The sequence below is a fragment of the Mustelus asterias genome, chromosome 25, assembly GCF_964213995.1.
Source record: "Mustelus asterias chromosome 25, sMusAst1.hap1.1, whole genome shotgun sequence".
Lineage (NCBI taxonomy): Eukaryota > Metazoa > Chordata > Chondrichthyes > Carcharhiniformes > Triakidae > Mustelus > Mustelus asterias.
Window position 1 is genome coordinate 21,769,054 of NC_135825.1, and position 14,552 is coordinate 21,783,605.

At 46.2% G+C, this 14,552-nt stretch overlaps 1 protein-coding gene across 1 annotated transcript in view; it reads left to right on the forward strand.

Annotated features, from left to right (window-relative positions):
- Nucleotides 1-9,666: 9,666 nt before the first annotated feature.
- LOC144511735 (sushi, von Willebrand factor type A, EGF and pentraxin domain-containing protein 1-like) overlaps nucleotides 9,667-14,552 on the forward strand; it is a 94,355-nt gene continuing 89,469 nt past the window's right edge. The window contains exons 1-2 of the mRNA XM_078241960.1: nucleotides 9,667-9,946; nucleotides 12,808-12,993. Coding sequence (XP_078098086.1) covers nucleotides 9,667-9,946; nucleotides 12,808-12,993 — 466 coding nt within the window. The remainder of the gene's footprint in view (nucleotides 9,947-12,807; nucleotides 12,994-14,552) is intronic.

The following is a 14,552-nucleotide window of genomic DNA, read 5'->3' on the forward strand; positions in this document are numbered from 1 at the left end:
GCTGCCACTCTACCTGCAAACAGTGTGTGGTAGGGGGGTAGTGGGGTGGGGGGGGGTGGCGCAATCTGTCTGGTCAGTGAGGAGGAGGTGAGGGCTATATTTTTGGGTGGAGTGGGGCTTGCAATTGGCCGTGGCCCCCCGTGATTGTGGGGAGGGGCTGTGTTGAGGCTGGCTGCAACAGTAGAGATCTGACAGCTCTCTCTCTCTCGCTCTCTGTCAGGCCTCTTCTGTTGTAATTGTGCATGGACAGACACAGAGGTCTGCAATGTGCAATAGCTCCCTCTGCTGGCTGACCAAGCTGGCTGGCGCGTTTAGTCCCACTCACTGCCTGTAGTAGCGAGAAACAATCTCATCCACAAGATTAGGAGCAACAACACACCCCAAAAAAATGGATTTGCAACTCTCCCATTTTCATGCAAGCTGGACACTTAGAACTTTTATTGTAAAATCCCACCCATGGTCTATCCCTATGTTAATATAGGCTTGGATTTTATTCTTCTTTTTACTTCACAAATATACTGTGATGATTTCCATCATGAGTCTACAAGTGTATGTTTTGATCATCAAACTGTTCATTAATCTATATCACTTTCAGCTTGCTGGTTGACACAAGGTAATTTTAATTGTGACTTTCTATGGTGTCTGTTCCTTGTCTTTTAGGTACAAGATTGTTGGTAGGGACTATCGTGTGTGCACAGTTAATGGTTGGGATGGTCAGGTGCCAGCATGTCGAGGTAAGTTAGACTTCCATGTTTTGTAGAATCTCTTAATTGTTTTTCTATGTCAAATAATTGGCCATTTTAGGAACATAGAAACAGGAGTAGGCCACTTAACCCATCAAACCTGTTCCATCATTCATTTAGATCATGACTGGTCATCGACCTGAGCACCACTTGGAGTATTGGCTTGCTATGTCAATCTCTGACTTTACAATATTTTGATCTCTCAGGTTAGATTACTTAATTTTAAATGTAGCAGAAAAAAATGTCCATATTTTGATTGAACAATTCATAAATAGGAACATAGAACATAGAATGGGAAACAGACTATTCACAAACTGTTGCATCACAGATTCACTCTGCTTATTTAATCTTCTGAGATGAGATTACTTTTTTCCTGAACTCCTAAAAGTGATTAGATAAAATTTCTGAACAAGAACAGCTTGCACAACCCTCACACCCTCAGAACACATAAGGTGAGCACTTGAAATGCCATAGCATACAAGGCTACAGACCGAGTGCTGGAAAATGGGATTATAATAGCTTGATGGCCGGCACAAACCCGATGGGCTGAACGGCCTCATTCTATGCTGTATGACTCTATGGGACCTCCATGGTTTGCCTGGTGGTCTTCCCATGCGGTAGCACATCTCCTGACAGGGCCGGGAAATGGCCCTAATTGGCCACTCAATAGATTTTATTGGGCACCTGGTGAATGCTCACAGCACTGAACTGGTAATATCCTGTGGGAGCAGGAAGAGGTCAGGCTCCTCTCCCGACACTTTCTGTGATATCTTATAAGGCCGACTGTCTCCCAGTCCATCTCCAGACATCTGGTAAAATCCAGCCCAGTCCCTTTCTTTATGTTGCCTATTTGAAAAGTTAGGTGGAAGGTTGTGTACTGTGAATATATCAATACAAGACTCCTAACTGTTTCTTTATGTACTGTAATGTTCTGCATTGAAACAAAGGGCTGCAATTTTAAGTGGGTGTTGTGGTGGGATGGAGGGGGGAGGGGTGATGGGTGGTAGACTGTTGCCTTTCCAGAAGAAAAGTCAGCCAATGGCCCATAGCCATAGCATGCCCGGAGGGGTGGTTAAACTCGCAGAGCCTACCAGAGAGTAGGTTAGTATACCAGAGAGTGCATTAAACTCACAAGGAGTACGTTAATCTAACAGAGTTAGTCACTGAAATCTGTTGTTAGGGGCAGAGAGGACAAATAGGAGCTGATTAGAGAGTCATCATGAAGGGTCATTTCTGAAAAATCTTGCTGAATTTTTTGAGGAGATCACTGACATGGTGGATAAAAGTATCTGTTGAGGGTATAAGTATGGATTTCCACAAGGCTTTTGATAAAGGTCTGTCCAAAAAGATTATCTGCAAACAATAAAAGTGCATGGAGTTGGACCTTGCAACATCAGTTGGATCTTGTTTGGGAGATGGAGAAAGAGTTGATAATAGTTCTGTACTCTGATTTGCAAGATATGGCAAGTGGTGCTCCCAGGGGTATGTTCTGGGACCGCAGCTCTTCACTGTACCCAAGTTGTGCAGACTGAAGCACAGCGTTCCAAAGGACAAAGGCAGATCCAGTGACTGACGAACGGGGTTTTGTGCAGAAAAGTGTTAGGGTCACCCACTTTGTTTCCAAAAAATTTAAACTGTAGCATTTTCTAAATGACAGGAAGTTAAAAACTAGGGGAAACAAAGAGATTTGGGGCCTACTGAACAAATTGCTATGAGCAAGAGACAAAAAAAAATCAAAAAAGGTTTGTTTTAATCTCAAGGGGATGGATTTCAAAGGGAAGGAAGTTATGGTTCAGTTGAAAGAAATCTTGCAGATTTCATGTAGAGTGTAGTTATCAGCTCTGACACTGCATCTCAAAAGGATATGTGGAATGGCCTTAGGAAGTGCACAGACTCACCAGAATGATTCTGTGGTTTATAGCATTAAATTATTAAGAAATGACTTGTGGCTTTCAGTATAGAAGACTGAGGGTGGTTTCATTGAAGTGTCTACAACACTAAAATACTTCAATAAGGTTGACACAGACAAATGATTTCCTCCGGTGGTGGAGTCCAAAACAAGGGAGCTGTTACGGTCCTAGCTGATGTTACTACTGGATAGTCAGGTCCCAGAATAGAACCCTGGCTCAAGAAACTGTAACTTTCATTTGTTTTTTGTTTAGAGACTTGGATGAACAGAGTCACAGGACTGCCAATTAACTTTTAACAAAAGAGTAAATCATTTATTAAACATGAAAAGATTGACTATAATACAATACTCCCTCACCCCACCAAATCTTCACAGATGTACACAGATTTCTAAGGATAACACAAGTTACAAAATGTACCTTGTACCGTAACGTTGTCGGTCAGTACATTGTCCATGTAAACCAGCAGGCCAACTGTGGTCAGACTCTGAAATTAAGCAGCAGATGGCACCCACTTTAACTCCTGTGGATTTCTCTCCAGATGCTTATCATACTGTGAGCCAGCTGGTCTCACTGGAAATTGACTTACACACAAGTGTTTCCAAATTCCACTTTCGACAAAACATGTCTTGGAATTTTCTCCCAAATGACACTTTCTCTTGGATGCCTTTATCAAGGATCCACTTCCAGGATTTCAATCTCTCCTTTCAGTATTCCACTGTCTTGGATGACCACAAGCATTCAAACCTGCACACAATCTCTCAGGTACCCAGCGATGACAATAGGATGCTACTGCTTCACAGGATGTATTATGGTGACACCAACCTGAGGCTTCGGAGGCCTGGGTTATAGCTTGCCAATTTTACCAGCTCTGCACCTTTCAACTCTGTCTTTAACTGGGAGTCTCTCTCTGCCCTTTTCTTTAACTTCAGTGAACAGTACCTTGTCCAGGTTTCAGTTCTTTGTCTCTATTACTTTATTCTTCCTGGGACTTCTCTTTCATTCACTGGTTTCTCAAACAATCTCTTCTTTAGCTTCTGGGTCTTGCTTTCCCCTCTTACTCCACTGTCCTGCCTGTGCTGGCAGTTTCTGTGAGAGCTGCTTTCTTCTCAGGGACCTGGTTCCAGCTGAACTACAAGTGCTTCTGCATTTCATTGTGGGCCCCTGGTTGCTAAACAAGTCCTTTAAACTCTCTTTTCATGCCATAAACCCTTTAATTACAATACAAGCATCAAAACCCATAGACATGCAGGCACCTATGTTTCACCTGAGTTTTAACCCTTTCTCAGCACACAACTGGGCAGCACGGTGGCACAGTGGTTAGCACTGCTGCCTCACAGCGCCCAGGTACCCGGGTTCAATTCCCGGCTTGGGTCACTGTCTGTGTGGAGTTTGCACTTTTCTCCCCGTGTCTGTGTGGGTTTCTTCCGGGTGCTGCCGTTTCCTCCCACAGTCCAAAGGCTTGCTGGTTAGATACATTGGCCATGCTAAATTTTCCCTCAGTGTACCCGAACAGATGCCGGAGTGTTTTCACAGTAACTTCATTGCAGTGTTAACGTAAGCCTACTTGTGACTAATAAATAAATAAACTTAACTACACAAGTATGCTAGACAAATTAAGCTTAAACTTATACCCTATTTCTAATACCCATATGTACAAATATATGTTATTTAAAGCTCTCTCTGTTTCTTGACAGAGCATTATTTTAAAATGAGAGAAATGAGATGTGGAAGCATGTCTTTATTCAAAGAGTAACAGAAATTTAGATCTCTCTTTTCCCAAAGCCTGTGAATAATGGGTCAACTAAAACTTTCAGAGTTGAGATTGCTGGATATGGTGGCACAATGGTTAGCACTGCTGCATCACAGCACCAGGAACCCGGATTCGATTCCCGGCTTGGGTCACTGTCTGTGTGGAGTTTGCACGTTCTCCCCGTGTCTGCGTGGGTTTCCTCCAGGTGCTCCGGATTCCTCCCACATTCTGAAAGATGTGGTGGTTAGGTGCATTGACCCGAACAGGCGCTAAAGTGTGGCGACTAGGGGAATTTCACAGTAATTTCATTGCAGTGTTAATGTAAGCCTTACTTGCGACTAATAAATAAACTTTAACTTTTATTAGGAAGAACTGTGGAGATGAAACAAAATCATTGTCAGCCATGGGCTCAGTTGGTAGCTCTATCATCTGACTCTGAAAGCTGTTGGTTCAAGTTCCACCCCAGGTCTTGAGATTGAAAACCCTGGCCAGGATTTTACAGCTCCCCTCCCGCACCACAGTGAGTTTTCCTGCTGCCGGTGCGGTGAGTCATTGGCTGACGGCAATGTCTCCAGTTCTGCCGAAGTCTACGGGCATTGCTTGCCTGCCCCACTGCCAGGGAACCCACCACTGGGGGAGAGGGGGGGGGGGGGGGGATGGTGGGGGGGGGGGGGGGGAGGGCGGTGGTTGGTGAGACTGGAAGATCCCACAGGTGGGGAAGGCCAGAAGGTTCTGCCCCGAGACTAACACTACAGGACAGTATTGACGGAGCACTGCACAGTTGAAGGTAATGTCTTTCAGGTGAGACATTACACTGAGGATCAGCCTATCCTCTCCAGTGGATGCAACAGATTCCATGGCACATTGTAGAGCAGCAGTGAAGTTATCCCTGGTGCCTTGATCAATATTATCCCTCGATCAGCGTCACACAAACAGACAACCCTGTCATTGTCACATTGCTGTTTGTGGGTTTCTCTGCACACATTGGCTGTCACATTTCCCACAATAGAACGGTGACTACTCTTTAAAAGTACTTCCTTTCCTTTCTCTTTTTGTAAAGGTGAGTAAATGAAGTTGAGGTTACAGATCAGCCCTGATCTAATTCAATGCCAGATTGAGGGGCTGAATGGTCTAGTCCTGACATTATGTCCCAGGAGCAGCTTGGCACACTACTTCCACCTAATTTGTGCCGGCTGATTTGAAAAAGTTGATTCCAGGAGCGTGAGGACAGCGAGCATTGATGGCATTAGTGCTCAAGAGCTGGGAGCTTCCCCTCTGGCTCCTTCTTAAGCTCATTTTCTATATGTTTTTAAAGTATTTTATTGATGGCCTGCAGTCGTCTCTATGGACGGAATTCTCCCATCCCACTCTCGGTGAGTTTGGTGGTGAGTGAGAGCAGAGGTACTAGAGGAAGCTAAAATGTTCGAAACCCACCGGCATCAACCATGTTGCCATTCTCCCGATGGTGGGGTTAATAGCAGGTCAGTGTTCCCATTGGCCGGTGCTGTGAATTCAATTTACATTCATTTGCATCTCATGAATGATCATTAAAACAGCTGGCCATGAAATTACGTTGGTCTAAAACCCGATTGATAAAGAGTGGCGGGCACAAGGTGGTCCTCAGTTCGCAAGAGACTTTGAAGTGAGTGCAACAAAGCCCTTCTGTCAGTGCTATGCTGCTCCTGATGCGTTGTACACCACTCTGCTGGGGCAAACCAGTTCCTGCCCTCCATCTCCATGCCAAGCTGGTCTTCATAGACAGCACCGTGCTGCTGGACCCATGGACCCTCCTGTGTCACCAACTTGTATCAATGCGGTGTACAGGGGTGTCCTTCCCAATGGTACCACACATCAGTGTCTGTCTGGATAGCACTGGGCCCATGGACCCTCCTGTGTCACCGAGCCGGATCAGTACTGCACCTGGGGTTTGGGGAGTACAGATGTGTCCTTTCCTCTGGTGCCACACAGCAGTGTCTATCTGGACGGTACTGTGCTGTGGGACTCATGCAGCCACCACAACAAAGGTCCATAGTTTGACTGACGGTGGAATGCGAGATGAGGTGGGAATGGATGATGCAAAAGAAGTGGGCGCTATGGCCTGACAAAGACAAAGAGGACAATGTGCAAGGAGAGCGTGGGGGAGGGCACAGAAGGGAGGAAAACTGGACCCCGATAAGGCTGCGTGAAAAACTCTCAAACAAGGGTGTCAAAGGAATACCACATCGTTTACTGGAAGGGGATGCAGGAAGACTACAGATGTGGTGGGGAGAGATCCAAGTGCAGCAAGGGCGTCTCACAGGAGATGGGCCTGGTGTTCGAGTGGTTGAATTGAGGATCAGACGTCTTCTCGAGGCTGTTAGCCTTTTTCCTCTGGGCTGCTGACGTTCTGCACGGTCTGGTGAAAACAGGGGAGCTGAAGACCGTGATGTGAGTGTGTTGGATTGTTATTTAATATGGCGCTAGGATCTTGGAACCCACTAGCTGATCCCAGGCAGATGAATCAACTGCCGGCCCAGCTGGTGACTTGGAGGGGAAGTTACCTATGCATAATTAGTGGGCATATAAAGACACAAACTCACATTGTCTGTACCGTTAAGACTTGATTACCTGTAAAGACTCGCATTCCAACCATTATTTTGTAAATTGAGTTTGTGTCTTTATATGCCCTGTTTGTGAACAGAACTCCCACTCACCTGACGAAGGGGCAACGTTCCGAAAGCTTGTGGCTTGTGCCACCAAATAAACCTGGTGTTGTGAGACTTCTTATTATGGATAGTCGTAAGAATTTTAAGTTAAATTGTTGGTTTGCTTTCTCAGCTGTTTCATGAGCAGTTTTATAGTTTGTCGCTGCGTGAATATCAAACAAGTAAGAAGTCTCACAACACCAGGTTAAAGTCTGACTCGCCTGATGAAGGAGCAGCGCTCCGAAAGCTCGTGATTCCAAATAAACCTGTTGGACTTTAACCTGGTGTTGTGAGACTTCTTACTTGTTTGCTATTCACATAGCATCAAACTATAAAACTGCTCACGAAACAGCTGAAAATTTTTACTTCACAATTTTACTTAAAATTCTTACACCTGTTACGACTATCCATGACACCATGATTCATTAGTGATGATGTCAATCACACGAGACAATGTGGCTATTTTTTACTTTGAACCAGAAGTCATGTGCCTATGCAGCTGCTCACGTTTAATCTTAGACAATTTCTTTAGTTCCTCTCCATGCTCAGTGAGTGAGCCTGTAACTAAATTAATATATGCTTTTATAATGTGCAAGCCTAATCTGTAAATTTACTTGGTTCAATATTTTCCAATTTGTTTATAATTTTATTGCGTCGAACTGTAACATTGTAGTTGTTGTGTAGCTTCCAGAATATGAAAATGTTGTGAATATACAGTAAATGAATATGTACAGCGTACCGTGAGTTAGCCTGGTTTACCATGATCCGATATGGTTTTAAAAAAGCAGTTTACAATTTTGGTACATGTTCTATAGTGAGATGATCTTCTTTAGTGTGCGGGTGTGTATACGTTTGGTAAACACCAACTTCCCTCCCCAGTGTCCCCCGCTCCCCCCCCCCCCCCCTTCCCTTCCTTCTTAATCCAGCTCTTCAAATTTCGCAATCTCGTTACACTTCACACCCCAAGTGTGTGTGTGTGGGGCGGCACGGTGGCACAGTGGTCAGCACTGCTGCCTCACAGCGCCAGGGACCCGGGTTCGATTCCTGGCTTGGGTCACTGTCTGTGTGGAGTTTGCTCGCTCTCTCCGTGTTTGCGTGGGTTTCCTCCAGGTGTTGCGGTTTCCTCCCACAGTCTGAAAGACGTGCTGATTAGGTGCATTGACCCGAAGAGGCGCTGAACTGTGGCAACTAGGGGAATTTCACAGTAACTGCATTGCAGTGCTAATATAAGCCTTACTTATGGCTAATATATAAACTTTAACTTTAACAAGTGATTATCCATGATTGATTTTAAATGTTGTGTCTGATAATTGTTGACGTGTTACATGAACAAATCGACAGCTGCCTGCAACACTAAATGGACGGTGCTGTGGAAGTACAATCAAGGTTGTCCGGGAATTCATTTTAAAAGGGTGATATTCTCTTAAAAACGTGCAGTGCCCAGCTGGGAGATCAGGGCTGGAATTCTCCGGCTGTTCAACGCCCTGCCGCCACTGCAAGCCAGGATGGAGAATTTGGCACTCAGCCAAATCTCCGTTCACTGCAACAGGACCAGAGAATCCCGCTGGCATGAATGGCCTGAGAATTCCGGCTCAGCATTCTGCATCATGTACTTTTTAAAATCAGTGTGTGATGCCATGCCACAAGGGTTGATTGAGATTGCAATTCCTGAAGCGTTTACTTTAGCATTGCCTTCATTTTCTCATTAGCTATCACATGTGCTGATCTTCCACATATTAGTAAAGGCATAACTCCATCACCACCCAATGATGATCACTGGAAATATGGGATGATAGCAGAATTTTCATGTCAAAATGGCAATTCATTGATTGGTGCAGAAACACTTGTCTGCACAGAGAGTGGAGAGTGGGACAAAGACCCACCGACATGCAAAGGTATTTTTCTCTAAGATTAGAATTGGCTCCATCATGTTCTTTTGGTAGAAGCTGCTGAATAGGATGAGAGGAGACCTGGGAAGGATGCCCTTTTGGGTCTCTCACCCTTACTTGGAGGTCCGGCTGTGAGATCTGAGGGACTGCAGTGAGGTGAGATCTCCCGAGGATGGGAGGTCGAGGCCGGCCTCTCAACTCAGCAGGAATGAATGGAAGATCCTCGGAAGTCAGCAGCAGGAACATGCTCCCTCCAACCTGGAGACAGTGAACCAAAGATTGAAGCCTCAGGTGGGCAGACAAAGTGAGTGGCATAACACTTTCCGGTGCTAAGTCCCACAGTCTGGCTTCCTCCGTATTCTCCTGCAGAATATTCCTCAATAAAACACACCTTGCAGCTGTGCTCATGTTTCTCTTTCCAAGCGTCCCCTCACATCCACAAATGGACAGCCAACAATCACAGTAATTCTCATCCTATTACTCGCTTGCACCCATGTTACCAAGCCAGCTGCCACAAATGTCCCATCTGCCCATACAGGTTATTTCTAACATGTGTAACTCTGCTTCCTCTCCTTGCAAGAGAAGAGGGCACATGATTATAGGGGAACGGGGGGGGGGGGGGGCGGGGGGGGGTGGGGTGGGGGCGGTAGGGGGATGTGGGGGGTGGCCTTCTAGTGACAGCAACTGGCAATGCTCACCTGGTTCAGTAAGAAGGATGTGTTGTTTCAGGAGGTTGTTGATGGCATTGGTAACCCGCTGTGGGAGCTTAAACTTGCTGAGGGATTCGTGCTCACAAGTAACATAGTTGATCCTTTGGCCTGTGTAAGGGTTTCTGCTTCCTTGGAGCTGGATGTCTGTGCCCGCCTGCTTCGCCCAGTGGCTGAGAAGAAGGTGGCTGATGCTGTTGGTGCTGCTGTTTCTCCTACTCCTGGCTGTAACGGTGTTTCTGCTTCTCATGTTCTAATCAGAGGTGTGTGGCAGAGCTGCAAAATTTGCTTCCATGCAGTGTTGAAGGCTGAAATTGCAGGGATGTGTAGTTCAAGGTGAAGTGCAAGATAGCTGAACTGACATCAGTCAGCATTCACCTGTCATGCAGTGACAATGCTGCAATTCATCAGTTACACTGATCAAAGCCTTCCCAGCCTGTCATTTTCACTGAGCTATTCTCCATCTGGTTAACCCTGGAGAATTGTTGACAGCTCAGGGAATTTTGGACATTTTAATTATTTATAGCACAGTGGCACAGTAGTTAGCATCGCTGCCTCACAGTGCCAGGGACCCAGGCTCAATTTCAGCCTCGGGTGACTGTGTGGCGTTCGCACCTTTTGCCCGTGTCTGCGTGGGTATCCCCTGGATGCTCCGTTTTCCTCCCACAATCCAAAATGTGCAGGTTAGGTGGATTAGCCATGGTAAATTGTCCCTTTGTGTCCAAAGATGTGTGGGTTAGATGGATTAGCCAGGAGAAATATGTGGGGTTACGGGGATAGGGCGAGTAAGTTGGATAAGTTGCTCTGTCAGAGAGTTGGCGCAGGATCAATGGGCTGAATGGCTGCTTCTGCATTGTAGGGATTCTATGGTTCACTGACACCCGATGGCTTCAAGGGGATTCCCTGCTTGCCTGCAATCGTGCTTAAGTGAAATTGGGTTGAATAATGTCAGAAATTCAATCTAAGTTTGCTTTTCAGGGATTCTGTGGAGGCAGTAATGCATCCTCCCCAGAAAGTCTGGGGATGGTGTAACATTATATATGACACTCACAGCTCCGTGGTACGCATTGCGTGGCTAAGAAAGACAGAATGCTTGGACAGCTATGGTCTTGATCTCTTATGATTGCCTGATCTAGTTCTAGTTTAATTCAAATTTGAGCCAGAACTTTACAAAGGCAGAAAATGACTTGGTTTCCCCTGGCTTTAACAATCTGCATTTGTCAGCTCTCTTTGTGTCTAAATCAAAAAAATCCCCAAATAATGTAACATAATAAAAACAGAAAATATTGGAAACACTCAGTAAGTCTGGCAGCATGTGTGGAAAGAGAAACAAAGTTGACATTTTAGGTCAGTTCTGAAGCATTGGGATAATATTTCCCAATCCCATGCCAATGGGATTTTGAGTTATGGCAGGGCAGTGGGGGGAAGCAGTGAAACAGGAAAATAAGAAGAGGTAACATGGGAGCAGCACCTCGACGCCTTTCCACTTCCAAATCAATTTCAGACGGGCGGCTCAGTCTCAGGAGCAGGAGCTTGCTGGCCAGTATATAATAGAGGCTGTTAAGTGGGTCATTAACAGCAATTTTACAAGACAGTTTGAAGGTTATGGATGGCACACAGGAACCACAGAGTTTCAACAGCTTGTCAGCTCAGTTGAGACAAGAGCACACACGGGGCTGGCTGTAACCGGTAAGCATTCAGTTGTGCAGCGTTTCAAAGCAGTACGGCTGAGGGATGCTATTCAAAGGGCATGTACGTTAAAGGGATTGTGTGAAGAACAGCTGCAGAGCCCAACTACTGGGAGATTTTCTCTCGGGAATCTAGGGTCGCACTGCTGCCTCACAGTGCCAGAGACCCAGGTTCAATTCCGGCTTGGGTCACTATCTGTGTGGAGTTTGTACCTTCTCCCCATGTCTGCGTGGGTTTCCTCCAGGTGCTCCAGTTTCCTCCCACAGTCCAAAGATGTGCGGGTTAGGTGGATTAGCCATGCTAAATTGACCCTAGTGTCAGGGGGATTGGTAGGGTAAATGTGTGGGGTTACGGGAATTGGGTCTGGGTGGGATTGTGGTCGGTACAGACTTGATGGGCCGAATGGCCTCCTTCTATACTGTAGGGATTCTATGATTCGATGAATTTGCAGCAGCAGCACCACCAGCCAAACCACTTTTGTGAGGCTGGCTGGCTTCCTCCCCCAATCCAACATGTGTCTGTTTCCCCCTCCCCCAATCCAACATGTGTCTGTTTCCCCCTCCCCTCCTCCCAGCCACCTCTCAACCCCTGGAAATAGTATTTCTCTTCTTTCACGGACTGCCTACAGGAGAACCTCCAGGTGGGTGTCACTGAGCGATGGAGTTGAACGCTCTCCGCACTGCAGCCAAGTCTCCAAACGCTGCCTTCTGCTGATGTTCTTCAACCTCCTCTGTGTACAGCCAGTATGAAGGTTTCAGATTGCCCTCTATAAATGGCGTCCTCGACCTTGCTGCCAGCTCTAACTTCCACCTGCCATCCATTATTCGTTGTCCCTCGGTGGGCATGCCATTAATTGGACACACTGCACAGCAAGCCTACCCAATCTCAGTGTACAGGCACTTGACCTGGCATTGAACCCACGAAGAAGTTTAACAACACCAGGTTAAAGTCCAACAGGTTTATTTGGTAGCAAAAGCCACACAAAAGCCACAAAGCTTTTGCTACCAAATAAACCTGTTGGACTTTAACCTGGTGTTGTTAAACTTCTTACTGTGTTTACCCCAGTCCAATGCCGGCATCTCCACATCATTGAACCCACTGCCAGGAACATGAGACAGTTGACAAAACCCAGCCTATTAACTCTGTTTCTCTCTGCACAGATACTGTCTGATCTACTGAGTGTTTGCAGCATTTTCATTGCTGATTTTCAGCATACACATGTTGCTCTTGCTGAAGTTGTGCATTGGCACATTTGGAAAACATTACAATTAAATGATTTGAGGATGTGATGAAGGACAAAAATAGGCCCAGGATTAACAAACACAAAGTCCTTTTGCTCCTAAACTCCATTTGATATGATTGTGACTGAGAGCAGTGCTCTTGTTAAAGCCATAACTACAGCCTTGTGGTATTCAATGCACTGTCTTCTTCTCAGCTGTCAAGTGCATACGTCCTGACCCACTTCTAAATGGCCGGATAATAGCAGGATTTGGACCTACGTATAGCTATCAGGAGACAATCACCTACAGTTGTAATAACGGCTTTGAAATGGATGGCCTCGGTGTTATTCATTGCAGTGAAAACAGCACATTTGTGCCCCAGCCTCCTACCTGCAGACCATGTGAGTAACCTGCTCTTAAACCCTGATGGAACCAAAGGATGTGAGTTGACCTTTCTTGAGTCTGTTAGATGTATATAAATATTTTGATGTTGGTTTGGAAGTTTCCTAATTGATCTTAAAATGATGCTATTGCCATTCTGCGCTTCATTCCTACACGCTTTCTCCCACTGATATGCCTTCCTATAATTCTCCACAGAGACGGCGTTTTAAAAGTGGGAAGATAGCCTTCCCGCCACCTAGCCACCCAACCCCACCTATCCAAAATTTTGGGGGATGGGGGAGATGGCAGGCAGCTTGCCCGCCTGTCCTTGGGCCTATTGAAGCCCTTAAGTGGTCAATTAATGGCCATTTAGGGCTTCATCACACCCCAACCAGTATTTTACCCTTGGGTGAAGGCTTGGTGAGGGGAAAAGGCCTACTCCAGAAAAGCTTGGCAGCTTTCGTTCCCTGGGCTGGATTCAGGTAAGGTGGAGGACCTCTCTTGAGCCCTTCAGACATCCCTCCCCCACTGCGCACTTCAGGCCATCTTCACTTTAACTGTCCCACCGACCTCTTGAACCTGTCCCCAGGCCAGAACCTTACCCCACTCAATGTGATCCTTGGTCTTGGACTTAGCTGGGTTCCTTGGCATGCTGGGACTGCCTGTCGCTCAGCAGGAACTACCACACCTGGCTGACACAAATTGTCAGCCATCCATGACCAGTAACTCTATAAGATGAAATTTCCTCCCGAGAATGTATCATAGAATTCTTACAGTACAGAAGGAGGCCATTCAGCTCATTGAGTCTGTATCGACCACAATCCCACCCAGGCCCTATCCCCATAACGCCATGCATTTACCTGGCTAGTGCCCCTGACACTAAGGGGCAATTTAGCATGGCCAATCCACCTACCTGCACGTCTTTGAACTGTGGGGGGAAACTGGAGCACCCGGAGAAGACCCTCGCAGACACGGGGAGAACATGCAAACTCCACATAGATAGTGACCCAAGCCGGGAATCGAACCCACGTCCCTGGCGCTGTGAGGCAGCAGTGCTAACCATTGTGCCGCCATGTACATCAGATGGTCCTGAGCAATTAACGTTGCTCCCAACATTGAATTGCTGAGAGACAGTTGGTGGGTTTATAGGCAGACAGGCACCCTGCCAACCTTTTGTACCTTTTCAAGGTATCCCCCCAGCCCATCCCTGTTCAGTTTTGTATGTCTCTGTCAGTGATGTTTTTCTAACCAATTATTTGGTGTTGCTTCCTCCTGCTGCTTATCAGACTTCCTGAATTGGATAAGTAGATTCTTCCTTCAATCAAATATTGGTGAGACTGAAAACACTGTCCCTGTCCCTGCCATAAACTCTGTTCCCTTGCCAAAAATTCCATTGTCTTCCCTAGTTACTTTCTGAGGGTGAAACAGACTCTTTGCAACCCCTGCATCCTATCTGACCCTGAGCTGGTCTTCCGAACCCAAATTCATCCCATCACCAATAGCGCCAGGATATTGTCCATCTGTATGCTTGCCTCAACTCATCTGCTGCTGAAATTCTCCTGCATGCTTTTGTTACCTC